The 16,792-nt window shown below is 34.5% G+C and overlaps 2 protein-coding genes across 9 annotated transcripts in view; both read left to right on the top strand.

The window, feature by feature from the left end:
- The window catches only part of LOC118269655 (zinc transporter ZIP6-like), a 426,889-nt gene that overhangs the window by 283,489 nt on the left and 126,608 nt on the right, over window positions 1-16,792 (top strand). The window lies entirely within an intron of this gene.
- LOC118269650 (uncharacterized) overlaps window positions 1-16,792 on the top strand; it is a 97,991-nt gene that overhangs the window by 72,015 nt on the left and 9,184 nt on the right. Inside the window, exons 1-3 of one of the 7 annotated variants that reach the window (XM_050706880.1) lie at window positions 2,041-2,071; window positions 14,203-14,311; window positions 16,040-16,222. The exons of 1 other annotated variant lie outside the window; for it this stretch is intronic. In XM_050706880.1, coding sequence (XP_050562837.1) covers window positions 14,236-14,311; window positions 16,040-16,222 — 259 coding nt within the window. In that variant the 5' untranslated portion in view covers window positions 2,041-2,071; window positions 14,203-14,235. Of the gene's footprint in view, window positions 1-2,040; window positions 2,096-11,388; window positions 11,612-14,131; window positions 14,312-16,039; window positions 16,223-16,792 lie in introns of those variants that run through there. 5 more of the 7 variants (XM_050706882.1, XM_050706879.1, XM_050706883.1 and 2 more) reach the window with 5 other exon arrangements.

A 16,792-nucleotide genomic window follows, 5' to 3' on the forward strand; every position in this document is an offset into this window, starting at 1 on the left:
TCACTACATCGATGTTCGTCACTTCTGCTAACACGGTGCGACGTTTTGTTTTCCCTGGGGTTCCAGTCCAAGGCTTGCTTGGGTATGTGGTTGGGACTCCTTCAGAGCGTGTGGCCTATCTGTCCTCACTTGCGACGCTAACCCGCCAAGTGTGGAGATTATGAAACCCTCTAATATATTGGAGATTCATAGTCCAACTGAATTGTCACTTGCAATTTCTACGAGAGATAAGAAATTTATTTCTAATGTTAATTAACCTCTTATCTACACTAATATAATATTATAAAGAGGAAAACTTTGTTTGTTTGTTTGTTTGGTTGGTTGTAACGAATAGGCTCAAAAACTACTGGACCGATTTTAAAAATTCTTTCACCATTCGAAAGCTACATTATCCACGAGTAACATAGGCTATATTTTATTTTGGAAAAAAATAGGGTTCCGTGAGATATTTGGATTTTTCGGACACAAACTGAAAAAAATCAACCAAAGAAGTTACTTATTTTGCGTACGCTGCCTAAACTACAAAAGATAGAACCATAAAATGTTATAATTAATTGTAGATCTTATAAATATCTACAAAAAAGTCCGCGACACACTATACATATCTATGTCGAGTGAGGCACAACAACCACATTTTTATTTAAAAATCTTGAATTTTTTTTGGACTACATTTAAACGCGTTTATTTTACTCATGCTATTAATCCTTATCAAAATAAATTATTTCATCAATAAGTACAGTTTATGTTGATAATATTTGGTCTTTGAATGATTGAAATTGGACGTTTGGTTTTGAAGTTGTGGTCAAATTAAAATATTACGATTTCTGCTGCACGGCCCGTTGCGAAGTGGACGTCGCCAAGGCCAGGGGTGCGCGTGCGGGAGAGGGGTGTTTAGATCTATGAGTAAGGTACCCGCGCGGCTCATATTTAATATTATAAATGCGAAAGTAACTCTGTCTGTCTGTCTGTTACGCTTACGCCGTTACGCCTAAACCAGTAAACCGAACATTTTGATGAAATTTGGTACAGAGATAGAATAAACAACATAGACTATTTTTTTTATAAAAAAATAGGAGAGTGGGTAAATAGGGGATGAATGGTCATATGGAAATTAGCCATTTTTAAAGCTGTAACATAGGGGAGAGTTGGTAAAAATAGGGGATGAATGATCATATGGAAATTCGTCATTTTTAAAGTTGTAACAGTGAAACTTTGTATTTAGACACTTAATGGGACGAACGAAAGAACATAGGCTTATTAGCGAATAAAAAGGGTAGAAGGCGTTTTAATTTTGACCACCAACCACGCGGACGAAGTCGCGGGCAAAAGCTAGTATTGTATACAAGATATAATAGAAAACACATTGTGTTTTGAGTAGATCCGCGCGATACTATAGGTTAATAGCCAAAATCTAGTAGGTATATTTGTTTTCACGCACATTTCCATTTATTTTCCTGGAACTTTATCATAACCATACTTCTAATATCTACGAGTATATTTACTGTAATATCTATATTATACGCAACGCCAAACACGTGTCTTTTCATAATACCTATACCTACTCGTCCATACATAATCATACCAGATTAGCTGATGACCGCAGCTTCGCTCGCGTGGATTAAAAACTTTATGACGTTATTTTCTAAAATAAAAGTAGCGTAAGCTACTTCTTAGTGCAACAACTACCTGCCAATAAAAGTCCCGTCAAAATCGGTCCACCCATTTCAGAGATTAGCCAGAACAAACAGATAGACAGACAGACAAACATTACGTACGTAGGTATACTCATACGCATGTAATAAAAAGCGGTTATATCAATATTACAAACAAACACTCCAATTTTATTTATTAGTCTAAATTACCAAGACAATGAGTCAGTAAGGGTGTGCCAAACAGTTTCAACACCCTTTTAGACAAATGGAGGAAATTTTTAAAGTGTTATATTACAAGTTGTTATCTCTCAAGTGTCGCCGAGTCTGTGTTCAGCCTACTGATATAAAACAATTGATAATGATGATTATTTTAGAACACCTCGTTCAGTGTTCTTTCTACTCACGTGAAAAGTTGTTCAGTGTTGTGCCTTTTCTTTTTTGCTGTATAAAAAATATTATACAACAAAGAAAAATATTTTGCGTCTCATGTCGGTTTTTTGGTCGTATTTTGTTAAATTTTCGACGTTTTAATTTTAAAATATAAACAGTGAATGTGGTTTCTGTCGGAAAATCGTGTGATATTTTTATTTACATAATAATATTTTTTGTGTTAAATAGTGCATAAAAATCCTATAAATAATATTTATATTGGTCGGTAAATATAATATATGGATGACAAATGTGTAGCGAAGCAGTTACTGCAAGCGTAAAACATTGAGTAATACTAATTTTAAAATAATAAAAAAAATAATAAATAATTTATTAAGTTACTAGTTTTTTATAAAAAAACAGGTAGTTGTACTACTATCCAGTCTTTTTTGGATTGTAGCATGATATAAGATTATAGAATACATTTTAATGCTTAAAAATTACATACTTGATTATCGAAGGATGAGGTATTCATAATTAAATTTATCGAAGTAGCTTATTTACTTTTAAACATCACGCTACAATCAATTCAGAGCCGAGAAGATTTTTTGTGTTGAATAGTATATTAGATATAGTTAAACATCACACTACAATCAATAGGAGCCGAGCAGCACGTCTGAAACCGCGCCTGTGTCGCTAATCCATTATAAAATCAATCCTAGGAATCAGTGATTCATCTGCCACAAAATCTAAGTACCCTTACTGTTTAATTTACCCATTCAATATCTCCACGATTATTTTCAAAAATGTTAATTATAATGTGACCATATTTAGTCCATTTTCTAAGTTAATGCTTAGTCCAGAATTACTTGCAACTGTCATGCCCTCATAAGCAGACCAGCTCGCCCCTCGCCCGCCATGGCAAATATCTGATTTTACGCAAACTGACTGCACCGGCGACGCTCAGTACTTAATTTAACATTTTAATAGAAAAAGTTTACACACTTTTTCTAAGTGGTGGTAGCTAACAAGATTTCTAATGAATTAAGTAATTTTCTTTTTTTCTCTCTCGGTCTTTTATGTTAAGGCTATAGGGTAATAAAGAGGTTTCTGTCCGAAAAAAATATATGCTTTGAGGAACCACTGCAATTTGGAAAATATTTGTTTGGTCCTTGACTGGATCTTTTTTTTTTTTTGAGCTGGATAATAGAGTGTAAAATCATCCAATGACTTCTGCCTTGTACGAGGTGAAAGCGAGTGTCAGAGTCTTACTGATTAAAAACCACCCCGTTTATACTCCTACTTTTTTCGAGCCGAAGCCCCGGTAAACCCGCTAGGCACAGCCGCTAGCATCTTTGACAGAGTTAGGGTTGCGACGTGAAATAAAAAATATACTAAAAAAACAACACACATTATTTATTATAACCCAAATTAAAATATTCACTTACCATTTAAATATAACAACAAAATTGTTATCAAACAAAAACATATAAATACAATTAATGACATAGTCATACAAATATTTATAATATATGACATTGTTACCGTTAATGCATTGATTAGATTTAATGAAGGTCGCGTAACAATAACAAATGGGACAATGATAAGGCTTTGTTTATAGTATACTATTTACTTGATCACAATTTTACTCGCTCTGCTCGGCTCCTATTGATCGTAGCGTGATGTTTTATAGCCTACAGCCTTCCTCGATAAATGGACTATCCAACACAAAAATATTTTTTCAAATTGGACCTGCAGTTTCTGAGATTAGCACGTTCAAACAAACAAACTCTTTAGCTTTATATACTAGTGTAGATTTAAATAGAAATAGATAAAGTTTATGGATAAAAAATACTAATTGATATTCTATTTTGTTATCCACAGAAATATTATATCTATCGATTGATCTATTAGTTGAATTGGTTATTTAAATAAGATTATCGATACAAACGTGACTTATCACTCTTGTTTTGCTAAAATGATAGATTGTTTTAATAGTACAAGCCGGTAAATGAGCAGACAGATCACCTGATGGTAAGAATTGCCGCCGCCCATGGACACCCGAAACACCAGAGGCGTTACAAGTGCGTTGCCGACCTTTTGGGGGTTAGGAATTTAAGGGTTGTTGGCAAATCGGGGATTAGGAATTTGGGAATTGGGCCTCCGGTGACCTCAATCACACAACGAAACACAACGCAAGCGTTATTATTATTTATTTATTAAAAGGTACATGTTAAAAAACTTATAAACTAGTGTACAGCTCCGTGTTGTTTCACGTCGGTTTTCTGTGAGGCCGTGGTATCACTCCGGTCGAGCCCGTTCATTCGTGCTGAAGCATACAGCTATTACCACACTTAAAATACAATGGACTGTTACTTTATATTTACTGTACTATAGTTTGTTTGTCATGTGAATTCATACTTCAGTTGTACAAGCAAAGCATGTGATTTCCAATATTACATAAAATATAATCATTCATCTTTCGACACTATCTTAAGATATTATCGTCCTAAAGAAACACCATGGTTCTTAACTCCATTAATTTAAAGTTCAAAATCGTATGTCTATTTTTATCTCAAGTCTTAGCCTTCATTCTGTACTTACTACAAGGTAAAGATGCTGGAAGATTTTCTTCGATGATCTTGAATAAAGTTTTTAGGTCAGATTTATCTGTAGGAAAATGTTCCTATAAAAGTTATACAATATTGAGATAATGGTCAAAATACTATATCAAATTTTTTTGTTACTACAATGTCAACATGTTTATAGTATAACTTTCGTGAGACATACTAAATTAATTATTATGTTTTTCGGCTTACTCACGTAATTATTTGACGAGGAACTCGACTAGTTTCACGCACGACGCGATGACTATCGCGGAATGCTGTTCATGTGTATGAGTCTCTAGCACGGCTTGAAACTAGTCGAGTTCTTCGTCAAATAATTACGTTAGTAAGCCGAAAAACATAATAATTAATGTCAACATGTAATAATTACAGTTTCACTTAATTTTATTATTGAGTTTGACAGGTAAATTTTGGTTTAAAATTCTCGAAAGCAACATTGGCTTAGCTTACTTTATTGCCAATTTCAATAAACGATCTTAATCCAACATATCTGAATCTATCGATTTTGATTTTTAACAAACTCTTTATAACGAGTATATTGTACCTTTCTCTCGCTTGTCCACCAAAAATCTATAGAGCTACTAAAGAAGTACGAGCTGGACATAAATATCTATCTCAATCACACGTCTACCGAAAAACAATAAATTATTACAACATACCTAATCCATCATATACGTCGTAAATACTTTCCTTTACTAAGAAATCTATTGTGGCATTGTTTTATACAAAAACTCAGATGCAGACAAAGTAATTCACATCAGAATCTTTAGTCCAAATCTCTTCAAGATCAAACCATTTGACAGACGATGCCCTTGATCTAAAAATCTTATTCACAACAAAATAATATAATACTGGGAAAATCTCAAGTATTGTACATTGTATGTGTAACACAATTATCTGTATGCATCTATAGTTACAAGTGCTTATATATTTTTTGTTCGTTTGTATGGAACTGAAGTTCAAAACGGCTGAACCAATCTTAAGGTGCTAGAGATATGCTAGTAACTATGCTACGAGGATATAATAGCTACTAAGCTATGTAACTGTGCGAGTAGGATTTGCTATGAAGATACGTCGCCACAAAGTAACTGTGCGACCAAGATGCGCAGCTCGAATATGCGATTTATCGGTAGTAGGGAAGCCATTCATATCACACATCCATAGTACGCATCTTTTCATATAAAAAACATAGCTTAACTGAGTCTATTTCCACCAATGCTTAGCTATGTGGACCAATGAATATGATTGGTAGAAGCCAAACGCATCCACAGCAACGTAGCATAGCACATCTCTGGTGGAAAAGCACCCTGAATGTTTCTTTATGATGAGTATGAATGAAAAGACTCAAGAAGGTTCATTTTAGTAAGGTTATAATTTACTATTTACTTCAGTGTAATATTTTAAGAAGAATACATAGCTTGTTTTAAAGCGAGCATGCTAAGATTTCTATAAGTTTTAAATATATTTTCTTTTTTACTCTTTTAATAACTGAAACATAAAAATTCGCTCATCAATCTCATGAAGCTCTCTATTCCATGTACTAATTATAATATAAAGAATCATGATTAATATAGCAAATTACCAAAATTACATTAAAAGTACAGTTTCTCTCAAAAATTTACATACAACGCGTTATTCAAATTTAAAACAAAATTATAGCTTTGTGTGAATCAAACATCTCAAGATATGAGATAAGAGAAGGCAGAATGACAAGATAACGTAGAAACTAGGTTCTTTACAAGCACATCAAGCTACCCTTGTCTTTGTTTAAAACAATTTCAACCTTACACTTTGGTGATAAAGTCGAAGATGTGAACTGTTTAGGGTAGTTTGATGTGATGTGTGTCTGCTGCATCTAACTTGAATATTTTTTATCTTATTATCCCAACTAATATTATAAATGCGAAAGTAACTCTGTCTGTCTGTCTGTCTGTTACGCTTTCCCGCTTAAACCTCGCAACCGATTTTGATGAAATTTGGTACAGACAATCTTTAGACCCTGAGACAGAACATAGGCTACTTTTTATTTCGAAAAAAAGGGATGAAGGGGTTGAAATAGAGGTTGAAAGTTTGTATGGGATTTCTTAATTTTAAAAGATAAAACCATGAAACTTTATATTTAAGCACTTGATAAGAAATCATTAAACATTTGTTCTAGCATTTTTGAAATTTCGACCAGCTAAGGGGTGAAATAAGGGTTGAAAGTTAGTATGCAAGTACGTCAAATATCACGTCATAAGAAACAAAAAATCGTTTGTTCTAGCATTTTGAAATTTTTACCAGTTTGGGGGTGAAATAGGGGTTGAATTGAAGATAAGACCATGAATCTTGGTACGTAGGTCTCAAAGGATGTGCAGAATTTTTCTACAAACGGAATTCCCGAAATTCGAACGGAACGGATTCGGAACTGGAACTACAAAGCCAAACTTTTTGTATACGAAATCTTAATCACTGAACCTAGGAACATGTAATTTAGAAGTTTTGGGTGTATCAAGTTACAAAAATGTTCGTTTTTGAAGTTTAAATTCCTTTTAACGAATACTCTGCATCGCCGCCGCTGCCGTCGGTCGTCGTCGCGCACATTCGCCGAAGTGTGGCGGCATCTGCGGCAGGCAACGGCGCGGCGCTGTCGTGTGGTGGGGGAGCGCACGAATCTAACTATGCCTACCCGAACGGGCAGACACGTGAGGGCAGACGTCGTTGTCGGACGCATGCGATTAGAGAAATTTGCGCTATAGAGAATTACATTTTTCGATCCAGTAAAATTATTTTTTTTGTTTCGTATAACTTTTTAAGTGTTTTTTATTAATTAGGTCCTGTAAATTAATTTTGTACATACTTGATATTTCTTTTAGTTCATAGTTAAAAGTAGGTAAGATAGTTTCCGTTACTTTTAAAAAATCCGATTTGCTTTTATTTCCTTTTTTTAATTAATCTAAGAGGTCGTAGTAGGTGTAAAACTAACCTAAGCTACTAACCTCCTACTTTTTTATGCATTGGTTGTAAATAAATATTGATAATTTAATTTCTTAGTTACTTTTTTTCCATTTAAACGTGACGGACGATGTGTTTAATTGACATCGCCGTGGGATGAGCGCATCATTTTTACCGAGTAGGTGCTTATTAAAGGTTTTTTTTAATATAATAAATCTTAATCTGTACATCTGTTTTGTTCGATTCATTTCATTTTTGTTTTTCTACGATGCCTCGCAAATGAAAGTCCAATTTAGCTAATAGCTCTAGCAGAGCTCGGGCTGCTAAACTTGCTAGATCACTGGAATCAGAAGAGGATTCACAGATCCGTCGGACTTTAGATGCCGAGCGTCACGCAGCTCAAAGGGCTGCTGAAACTTTTGAGCACACGCAGACCCGTCATAATTTAGACGCTGATCGTCATGCTGCACAAAGGGCTGCAGAGACCCCTCAGCAGACCCAAGCTCGCCAAGTCATTGATGCCGAGCGTCACGCGGTCTGTACCACTGTACTGTACTGTACCACTGTACAGCCAACTGTACGTGGCCTGCTCGCGAGTGTCGAGTCCAAACAATCTCCACATTTTAACAAATGATAACAAAACAGCAAACGTTGTGTACAAAAATGTTTTAAATTAGGTCATTTAAAAATATTTTTGTACACAACGTGAGGCTGGCCCCTGTAAGAGTCTCTTAGACATAAAGGACCAGGATTGACAAAAACTAATTTCACGCGGGCGAAGCCGCGGGCGGAAGCTAGTCAGACAATGTAAGTAAGACATCTATTTCGATGATTTTTTATAAGAATTCATATTATTCAGTATTTTAATATAAGAGTTTTCTGTTATAAATATGTAAAATATTAAAGATACCTTTCCAATTGTTCTGTTATCACTTACGCTACTTTCTATAAAGTCCGCAGTGATATCACGGTTTCACAAAAAACCGACGTGAAACAACGCTTGCGTGATGTTTCGTTGTGTGAGTTAGGTGACTGGATCAATTAATGTGCTGTAAAAACTTCACATTGAGAAAATGAGGTGTTATATTAAGTATGCCAAATACATAAGTCGGAAGAGTTAATACTTAGATTATTACGGTGCTTTTCCACTCAAAGATGTATTATGTAGCTACGAAGATGTAATAGCTAAGCTGTGAAACTAATGTGATCGTTTCCACCGTAAGCTATGTAGTTGTGCGACTAAGATACACAGCTCGAATATGCAATGTATTGATAGTAGGGAAGCCATCTACGTATATCACATAATATGCTTTCCATATAAAAAACATAGCGTAGCTGAACCCATTTCCACCAGTGCTAAGTTATGTGTACCAATGAATATGATTCGTGGAAGCCAAACGCATCCACAACAACGTAGCATAGCACATCTTTGTTGGAAAAGCACCCTTAATGTAATAGTTATACGGAAGTAAATAATAATCGTTATGTTAAATTATATTCTGCATTATTTTATACATTACATACTTCAATTATGTATAGAAATTATAGGAGGTTAACGACCCGTGACAGTTGGCACAGATTATAAAGTTATTTTATTCGTGAATTTATAAATAGATAGTTTTTTTACATAACATTATGTTTGGTATTTTGATTATTGTAGGTATTTTCGAATACCAACACACCAGAGGCGTTACAAGTGCGTTGCAGGCCTTTTGGCCGTTATGTGCACATCTGCCTACCCCTTCGGGGATAAAAGGTGTGACGAATTTAAGGGTTGTTGGGGAATCGGGGATTAGGAAGATTGGGAAGAGGGGTAATTGAGCCTCCGGTAACCTCACTCACACGTCGGTTTTCTCTGAGGCCGTGGTATCACTCCGGTCGAGTCGGCCCATTCGTGCCGAAGCATGGCTCTCCCATACTTAACTGAAATTTTCCTCTTAACGTAAAATATTTTACAACAACACATTTTTGCATACAATTTGTTTCAAAACACTACCAAATACAACACTGCAAAATTGAACTCTAAGAACCAATTATCACATCCAACCTTCTTTCAAAAACGAACGAAACAAAACCCAAGCAACTTCATATTAAAAGGACGTAACAGCCAAATGTTATTAAGGTACATTTTAGCTTGTATTGAATATTTGATGTAGTATAAGATAAATAACTGATATGATGTTATCGTACCGACAAAACCAACTTTAGTACCAAGATTAGATAAGTATATTCATTAACATTACGTATGTTTACTTTAGTATGATTGCATTCATTTCTGATGATTAATTTCGTGCATTTTAATTGCGTAATGGAAAAGCAATAAGTAATCGCCGTACTCATAACTCGTGGGGAAGATAAGCTACGCTTGTCTAGGCTGATATGTGGCTTTAGAGACGTGGCGTAACAACGAAACAGCCCTAATTCAACGAAAGACGAATTTTAGTCCAAAACTTCCCAAATTTCGAACTACAATTCCATTTATTGCTTACCTTTGTGAACAAAAATGAACGAATGAAATGAAGATAAATAAATAGGTTTTGATATGAAATTAAAAAAAAAAAAAACGTTATTTCAAGTAATTCTATTAGTAAATCAATAAAACCTACGGCCGAATATTAAACAAAACTTCGGATTCGAGAACCGGAGCGGAGCGGATAGGCTGTAAATATTTGTATGTATTTGAGTTAGGTTTACATACGTAAGGGTTAAATACGTAAGCCTGAAAGTCTGACTCTTACTACACGTATTGCAATTTAACTATGCAGTTTTAACTATACAGTCGGGCTGTACTAAATAGGTATGTTTCTATAATATCTACAGTATTCTTTGTAAGGGGAAAATTCATCCAACGCCATCTCCCGTCTTGGACATCTCAATACGTTACAAAAAATATTTTAGGAATCTCAATAGGAATATTAGTCAGGTATATGTAGATCTAAGAACTTGTGACATACTTTTAGCATTAAAGAATCGATTATAATTTAATCTAGTTTTTAGTCTAGTTAAAACCAACTGGACATTTTCAAAATTACGTAATTACAATTCCCCAAGATAATCCAATGTCTCATTACATACAACATTGTATGTACCTGCTTATATTGTATTTATTTACTGATTAGGAAACATAATTATCACTGATTCATGCATTTTTATCATTAATATGTTCATACTAGATTTTTCTTTGGATTTTCTCACATATTAATGTTTTATTTATTTTTATTGCAAACAAATATTATATTATTGTCATTTATAATTAAATTTCCAAGCTAATAGGGGTTTGAAGGAGGGATTATAAAGTGCCTAACACAATCAATAACCCCTATATAAAATGTTGGTTCAGGCCATATAACACAAGTAACTTCTAAGTTTTCAATTAAATTGGTTCCCAAGTCGATATATAAATAATTCTAGGCTTGAAGCTCTACCTATTTAATAAAATATTTGTTTTAGGAATACATATTATAATAAGAATTAACTAACAGTATTAAGACGAATGACGATGAAAAATAAGGCCTTAAAAACATAGGTACAGTAAAGATACATTGAATAGTTTTCTAATATCTTTTTTTCAACTTCAAAGCTGACCACAAGCAAACACACACGTCTTCTAATATCTATGTAGTAGAGACACACTCATAGCAAAGATAAGATAAAACGATATTTGCCGAGATGCTTAATAAAAAACGGATAGAACTTAGTACTTAGTTATGGTCACTGCGTCGCGTCCGAAACCAACCATTTTTTGTCTGCAATTTCATAATATAGATAATAATATATATTTTTTTAGATAACAGTGTTTTTATTATTCATTTGGCTTTCGTAACCACGTGTTTTGTTCTAAGGTAATTTGTTTTGGAAATTGAAATCTTGTGTTAATTATATTAAGTGTGGTTTTTGATTGAGTGGTTCTAGAATGGTTTTGTCGTTTTCGTGGCACGTGTAGTGAAGGTTGTGTTTAGTTTATTTAAATGAACTGGCGAAGTGTGTTGTACTTGAAGATTCATCTCCATTTTCCTTGGAGAACAAAAGGTGTGTTATGGTTGTGATCGCTTACCATCAGGTGACCGATCTGCTTATTGTATGCCCCTTAAAAAATGGATAGTGCCAAAGTCCGTATGTTGAAATAGTACCAAGTTATAATCTCTTACAATGATAAACTGGGTGAAAAACACTACATTTTACTCTTAGCTTTTTACTGTTAGACCTAAAAAACAGGAGTGCTCAAAATGAGTAACAACTTAATAGGTTTAGAATATCTTTATTTCTCATAAGAATCACATACATAATTCGCTTACAAAGAAACAAAGATTCACATAAAAACAATTTAGAGCGCACAGTAGTATGGATGTAAATAACAATAACAAAAACGTGTAAATATAAAGTAAATACGATTATACAATATAAAGGTATAACAATGTTACGTATAGTTACAACTCTTCTTTTATATAGTTTTAGTATGACAGCTCTTTTTTTATTGATTTAATTTACGTTTCTTGTACATAATTATATACAATGTTGTACTTAATGTCAAAGATGTATTCTTCCTAGACTAGGAATAGTCTAGCAGTGGACTATCATGGGTTTGTGGTGATAATTGTCTTTTTTAACCGACTCCAAAACAAAGAAGGACTACGTATGATTGTGCTCGATTATCTCGCGTTTAACAGAACTAATTTTGGTGCGGTTTTCAGCATAGCATTTTTCAGACTTACGAGAATATGTATTATTCATATTTAAATATTACCCGATTTAAAAATATGGAGGTTCGCACTTTCCATCTTTCAAGGCCCTTTCCTTTTATCGACGAGGACAAGTTTTACGTAGTTTGAAGTTATGGTAGAGTTTATTTTCCTTTCAATACGGAAAATTGTTGATAAAATGAAATCTCAATGATTTTAAAGAATATCCGTTTTTAATGAGTAATCAATGTAATTAAACAGCTGATTGACATTGAGATAACATTTTAATGAGCTCATTGACTAATTATAAAAATATTGCTAATATCTATTATCTAGCTTGTCGATCGAATGATTGTAAATTCAACTATGGAGTAAAGGTTTATTTTTTTAGGTCAGTTAAATGGCTCATGATTAACAGTTTTATTTATAATCATCGACAAGAGAGGGGTAAATAAAGGACGATGAACATCATCGTTTAAAGCCAATTAAAGAATGAATTCAATAGGCTGGTCTCCTACAACGAGATCAATTCAATACTTTTTTCAAAACGTCAATAACTATATTTTCTATGAATTGAATGAGATTATTTTGGATGAAATAGTCCGTTATGACTTCATGAGATTTTTACGTCAAATAGCAGACTTATTTCTAGAAAATTTCGAAAATTTTGTAGATCATCAAATCAATGAATAAAAGTGTAATTATTTTTTAATAGTTTATTATACTGAAAAGTGGAAATAGTTTATCTTTGACTTAGGAAACTACGCAATTATAATTATGAGACAACTTTTCTAGACTTTGAACCATCTCAAAATTTGTTCTATGATAAACGCGAAATATTTTACTTGCAAAACAGGTATAAAATGTATTAGTCATTTATGTGTTTAGTATAATCTAAGACTACGTTATCGCTCTATATGATTTCATAACTCAGCTCATCTTGATAAGGTTTTCTTGGCCAAATATAGGCGTGGTTCTTTGAATTTTTATCTCTTTGAGGAAATATATAAGTTAGTTACCTCACCTGTTTTTGTTAAAGGGCAGTTTATATTTAATTTTATAACCTGGTATAATCGTGACTACCTCTTATAAATACTTTGTATCTTAAAATATACTACTCTATAAATACTTAATGTTGAAATGTTAAAATTATTTTATGATTTGATTAATATTGACTTATTTATAGACCTTCTAAAATTTAATTCATTTGGCGAATTACTAGTTAATGTAAAGTGAAGCAATGAAACGAAGGAATTAATGACGGCCTCACAGAAAACTGATGTGAAACAATACTTGCGCTGTATTTCGTTGTGTGAGTGAGATTACCTAAGGTCCAAATATCCCCTCCCAAATCCTCGATTCACCAACAGCCCTTAAATTCCTAATACCCAGAAGGACGGCAACGCACTTGTTTTGCCTCTCGTGTTTCGGGTGTCTATGGGCGACGGCGATTGCTTACCACCAGGTGATCTGTCTGCTCGATTGGTCTAAATCATGTGAGAGTTAGCCTGAGTGCTTCAGGTGGTGGAGATAAATGATGTAACATCAACTGTGAATATAGAAATATATTTATTTAAGGTTGTACAGTGTCCTACTCGGTTAGAGGCTAGAGGCTAACTGCCGCTCGCGTCACGCCATTATAATTATTACAATTCTGCGAAAGCGAACCATAAAAAAGGATTATTATTATAATTAAAACGTCTTCCAATTAATAAGTACAAAGTAGACCGAAAACCTATTTCATTAAACGAGTAAAAATACAATTATTTTGATAAGAAAAATACCTAGCTATATTAATTTAATACGCAAACAATCCGCAATTAAAAATCTAGGACATTTTATTATTTATAAATAAACCTAATTAATTAAAAATACGACCAAAAAATCGACATCAAAACAACTAAAGCCAGCTGTTATAAATACGCCGTATTCTTTTCTTAGCATTAATAATGGATTCTGAGAAATAGTTTTAAAATGTCGGACAGTATTGAGGACCTAGTGAGACGGTACAAACAAAATGTGCTGCAGGATCAACACCCGAGAAGCATTGGTTAGTATTGAATATCTTACAATCGATTTCAAAAATGAAGGAGCCTAAAGGTCTCAGCACACATATGGGATCGGAAAGGGATCGTAACCGTAACGCCTTTTGCCTCGCTGTCAACCAGGCGTCAACCTACCGTATGCACGTAACGAAAGCGTATCAGCAGCGCCTGTACGTCAACTCGGCTACGGCTAGGCGACACCGCGCTTACGCCTCGCCGTCCCGTCGCGGGAGGGGAAAGGGGAAAGGGTGGACGAAGAGATGTGAGCTCGGGTACGGAGAGACGTAAGCGCGGGGACGGAGAAACGTAAGCGCGGGGACGATGAGCCGTAAGCGCGGGAATTCAAGTTCGGAGCCTGTTCCGAGGCGAGGCGATTACGTTATTATTCCGATTAGTGTGCGTTGCAGTAGGGAGTTTAATACAAACCATTCTGAACGGCTCGAGGCGATACGGTGACGATCCCTTTCCGATCCCATATGTGTGCTGAGACCTTTACTAATGATGGTTGACCGCCAATTTTGGCAATTGTACCTGTAAAAAGTCAAAGACATTTTATGAATACTTAAAAAAAGTTATAAGTTTTTAAACTGACATGGTCACTAACACTAGAATTGAAAGTTAAAACGGGATATTTACCATGTTTACCAGTTTATTCGTGATCATGGCGCTTGCAACAGTGCCGAAATATCGGAAACTCATAAATAATGAAAAACGTGGTAAATATACCGTTTTACGTTTCAATTCTAGTTAAAAAAAATTGTTAAGGACTTGGTTATATAATCATTAAATGAATCTGAGTACGGCGGTACCTACATTCGCTGCAAAGATTCTGTGCCTACTGAAATTATGTACACAAATCGTGAAAACCCGTAGGTATCAATTACCTATAAAATACAGTTATTTTGTTCGCTTATAGCGTATAGGAAGAACAGTAGACCGTAATATGCAAGTATACTATAAAATATTTCCCGGATAACATCAAAAATTTACTGCCGAGTTTTGTAACAACCGAAAGTGTAGCAAAACCTTCACTTTTGTATATCACTGCTGATTGGTGTAGAAATTTCATTGGCCAAGCATGTTACACCAGTGCATGTTTCGATACTTAAACTTTGATAAATACTTACTCTGATTTTTATTTGTTATAAACGTCTACGTTATGAAACTTTAAATAATCTGTTACAAATAGAACTGGTGAATAAAAATCTTCCTTTATTCGATAGTACTGTCCTATTCCTGAGATAAAAATCTCTTTTATGATAAAAATCTTACCATAATAATGGGTGTAGTAGTGTGTATGTAGGGCGTAGGCTTACAAATTATAAAAAAATAAAAAAAAATATAATGGGTGTAACGATAATCGGGTCAGCCTCCGAAACGTGCGCACTCGTGTGATAGCTCTGGCGCCCCTCAGACATGGACATTTAATGGCAATAATGTATATCATTGGAAAACAACAAAAATATGCTATATGAATATTATCGCCAGAGCGTCCACAAAAACACGATGGTTTTGAAGATTGACCTAATCACACTAAGAAAAAAATATCCTGTAAAGTTCGTTTGAAGTGGTAAGTCGTCAAATTACTCCCCTCACTCTGGATGAGGCATACAAAAGTATCTCTTACTGTCCACCTTGTTCCTACTCCTGCTTCAAGCCACAACCCTGGCCAAGGAGAAAGTACCCTAAAGTACACGAGTAATATTAACTAAAACCTCTCTTTCTCTTTCCAGGGTTGTTCACGATACCGGAGTATCCAGAATTGGAAGCGAACCGAGGCATGTGGTCTGTCGCCCTGGACGCAATACTGACCACGCTGCGGTACCTCGCGCCGGCTACTCTACTCACTCTCTTCTGGGGCCAGCAAAGCTTTCTCTTCAGAATTTTGAAGCACATCGACTCCGCTTTTAGAGCTAGTAAGTATTTTTTGTAGTTGTTATACTTAATTTACGGAGGGCAGATAAGAATAATTCCCAATATATCGAGCTTTTTAGCTTCGCCCGTATGACCGTGGCCTTTGTGTTATTGACCATAATCTACTCCTGTTCCAAATTTGATCTCGATCCCTTCAGCCGTTTTGACGTGAAGGAGTAAGAAACAAACAAACATACCTACAAACTTTTTTATAATATTACCAACTAGAATTACAATATCATCTAGCATAAATAAATCACAGCCAATTAAAACACATTTTTACCGCGATCTATTCTAAAATTCAAGGCCATTAAAGTGTCATGGATAAAATATTTCCTTCCTATCATAATAAAACAAATAAAAATTCGCACGGACAGCTATCGCTTTATCACCCATTGTGGTATTGTTCGGAAAATAAGTCGTGGGAACATTTCTCAGAGATCTAAAGAGAAAAAAGTAAACTCTGCCTAAATAAGCTACCAAGTGTTTATTTATTGTCCAAAGAATTTAGTACGGAGTTTTATCGTGACCTAGTATCTTTTGAAAGTGAAATTTTAGGAAGAACCCAATGA

The sequence above is a fragment of the Spodoptera frugiperda genome, chromosome 30 (genome assembly GCF_023101765.2).
Source record: "Spodoptera frugiperda isolate SF20-4 chromosome 30, AGI-APGP_CSIRO_Sfru_2.0, whole genome shotgun sequence".
Taxonomy (NCBI): domain Eukaryota; kingdom Metazoa; phylum Arthropoda; class Insecta; order Lepidoptera; family Noctuidae; genus Spodoptera; species Spodoptera frugiperda.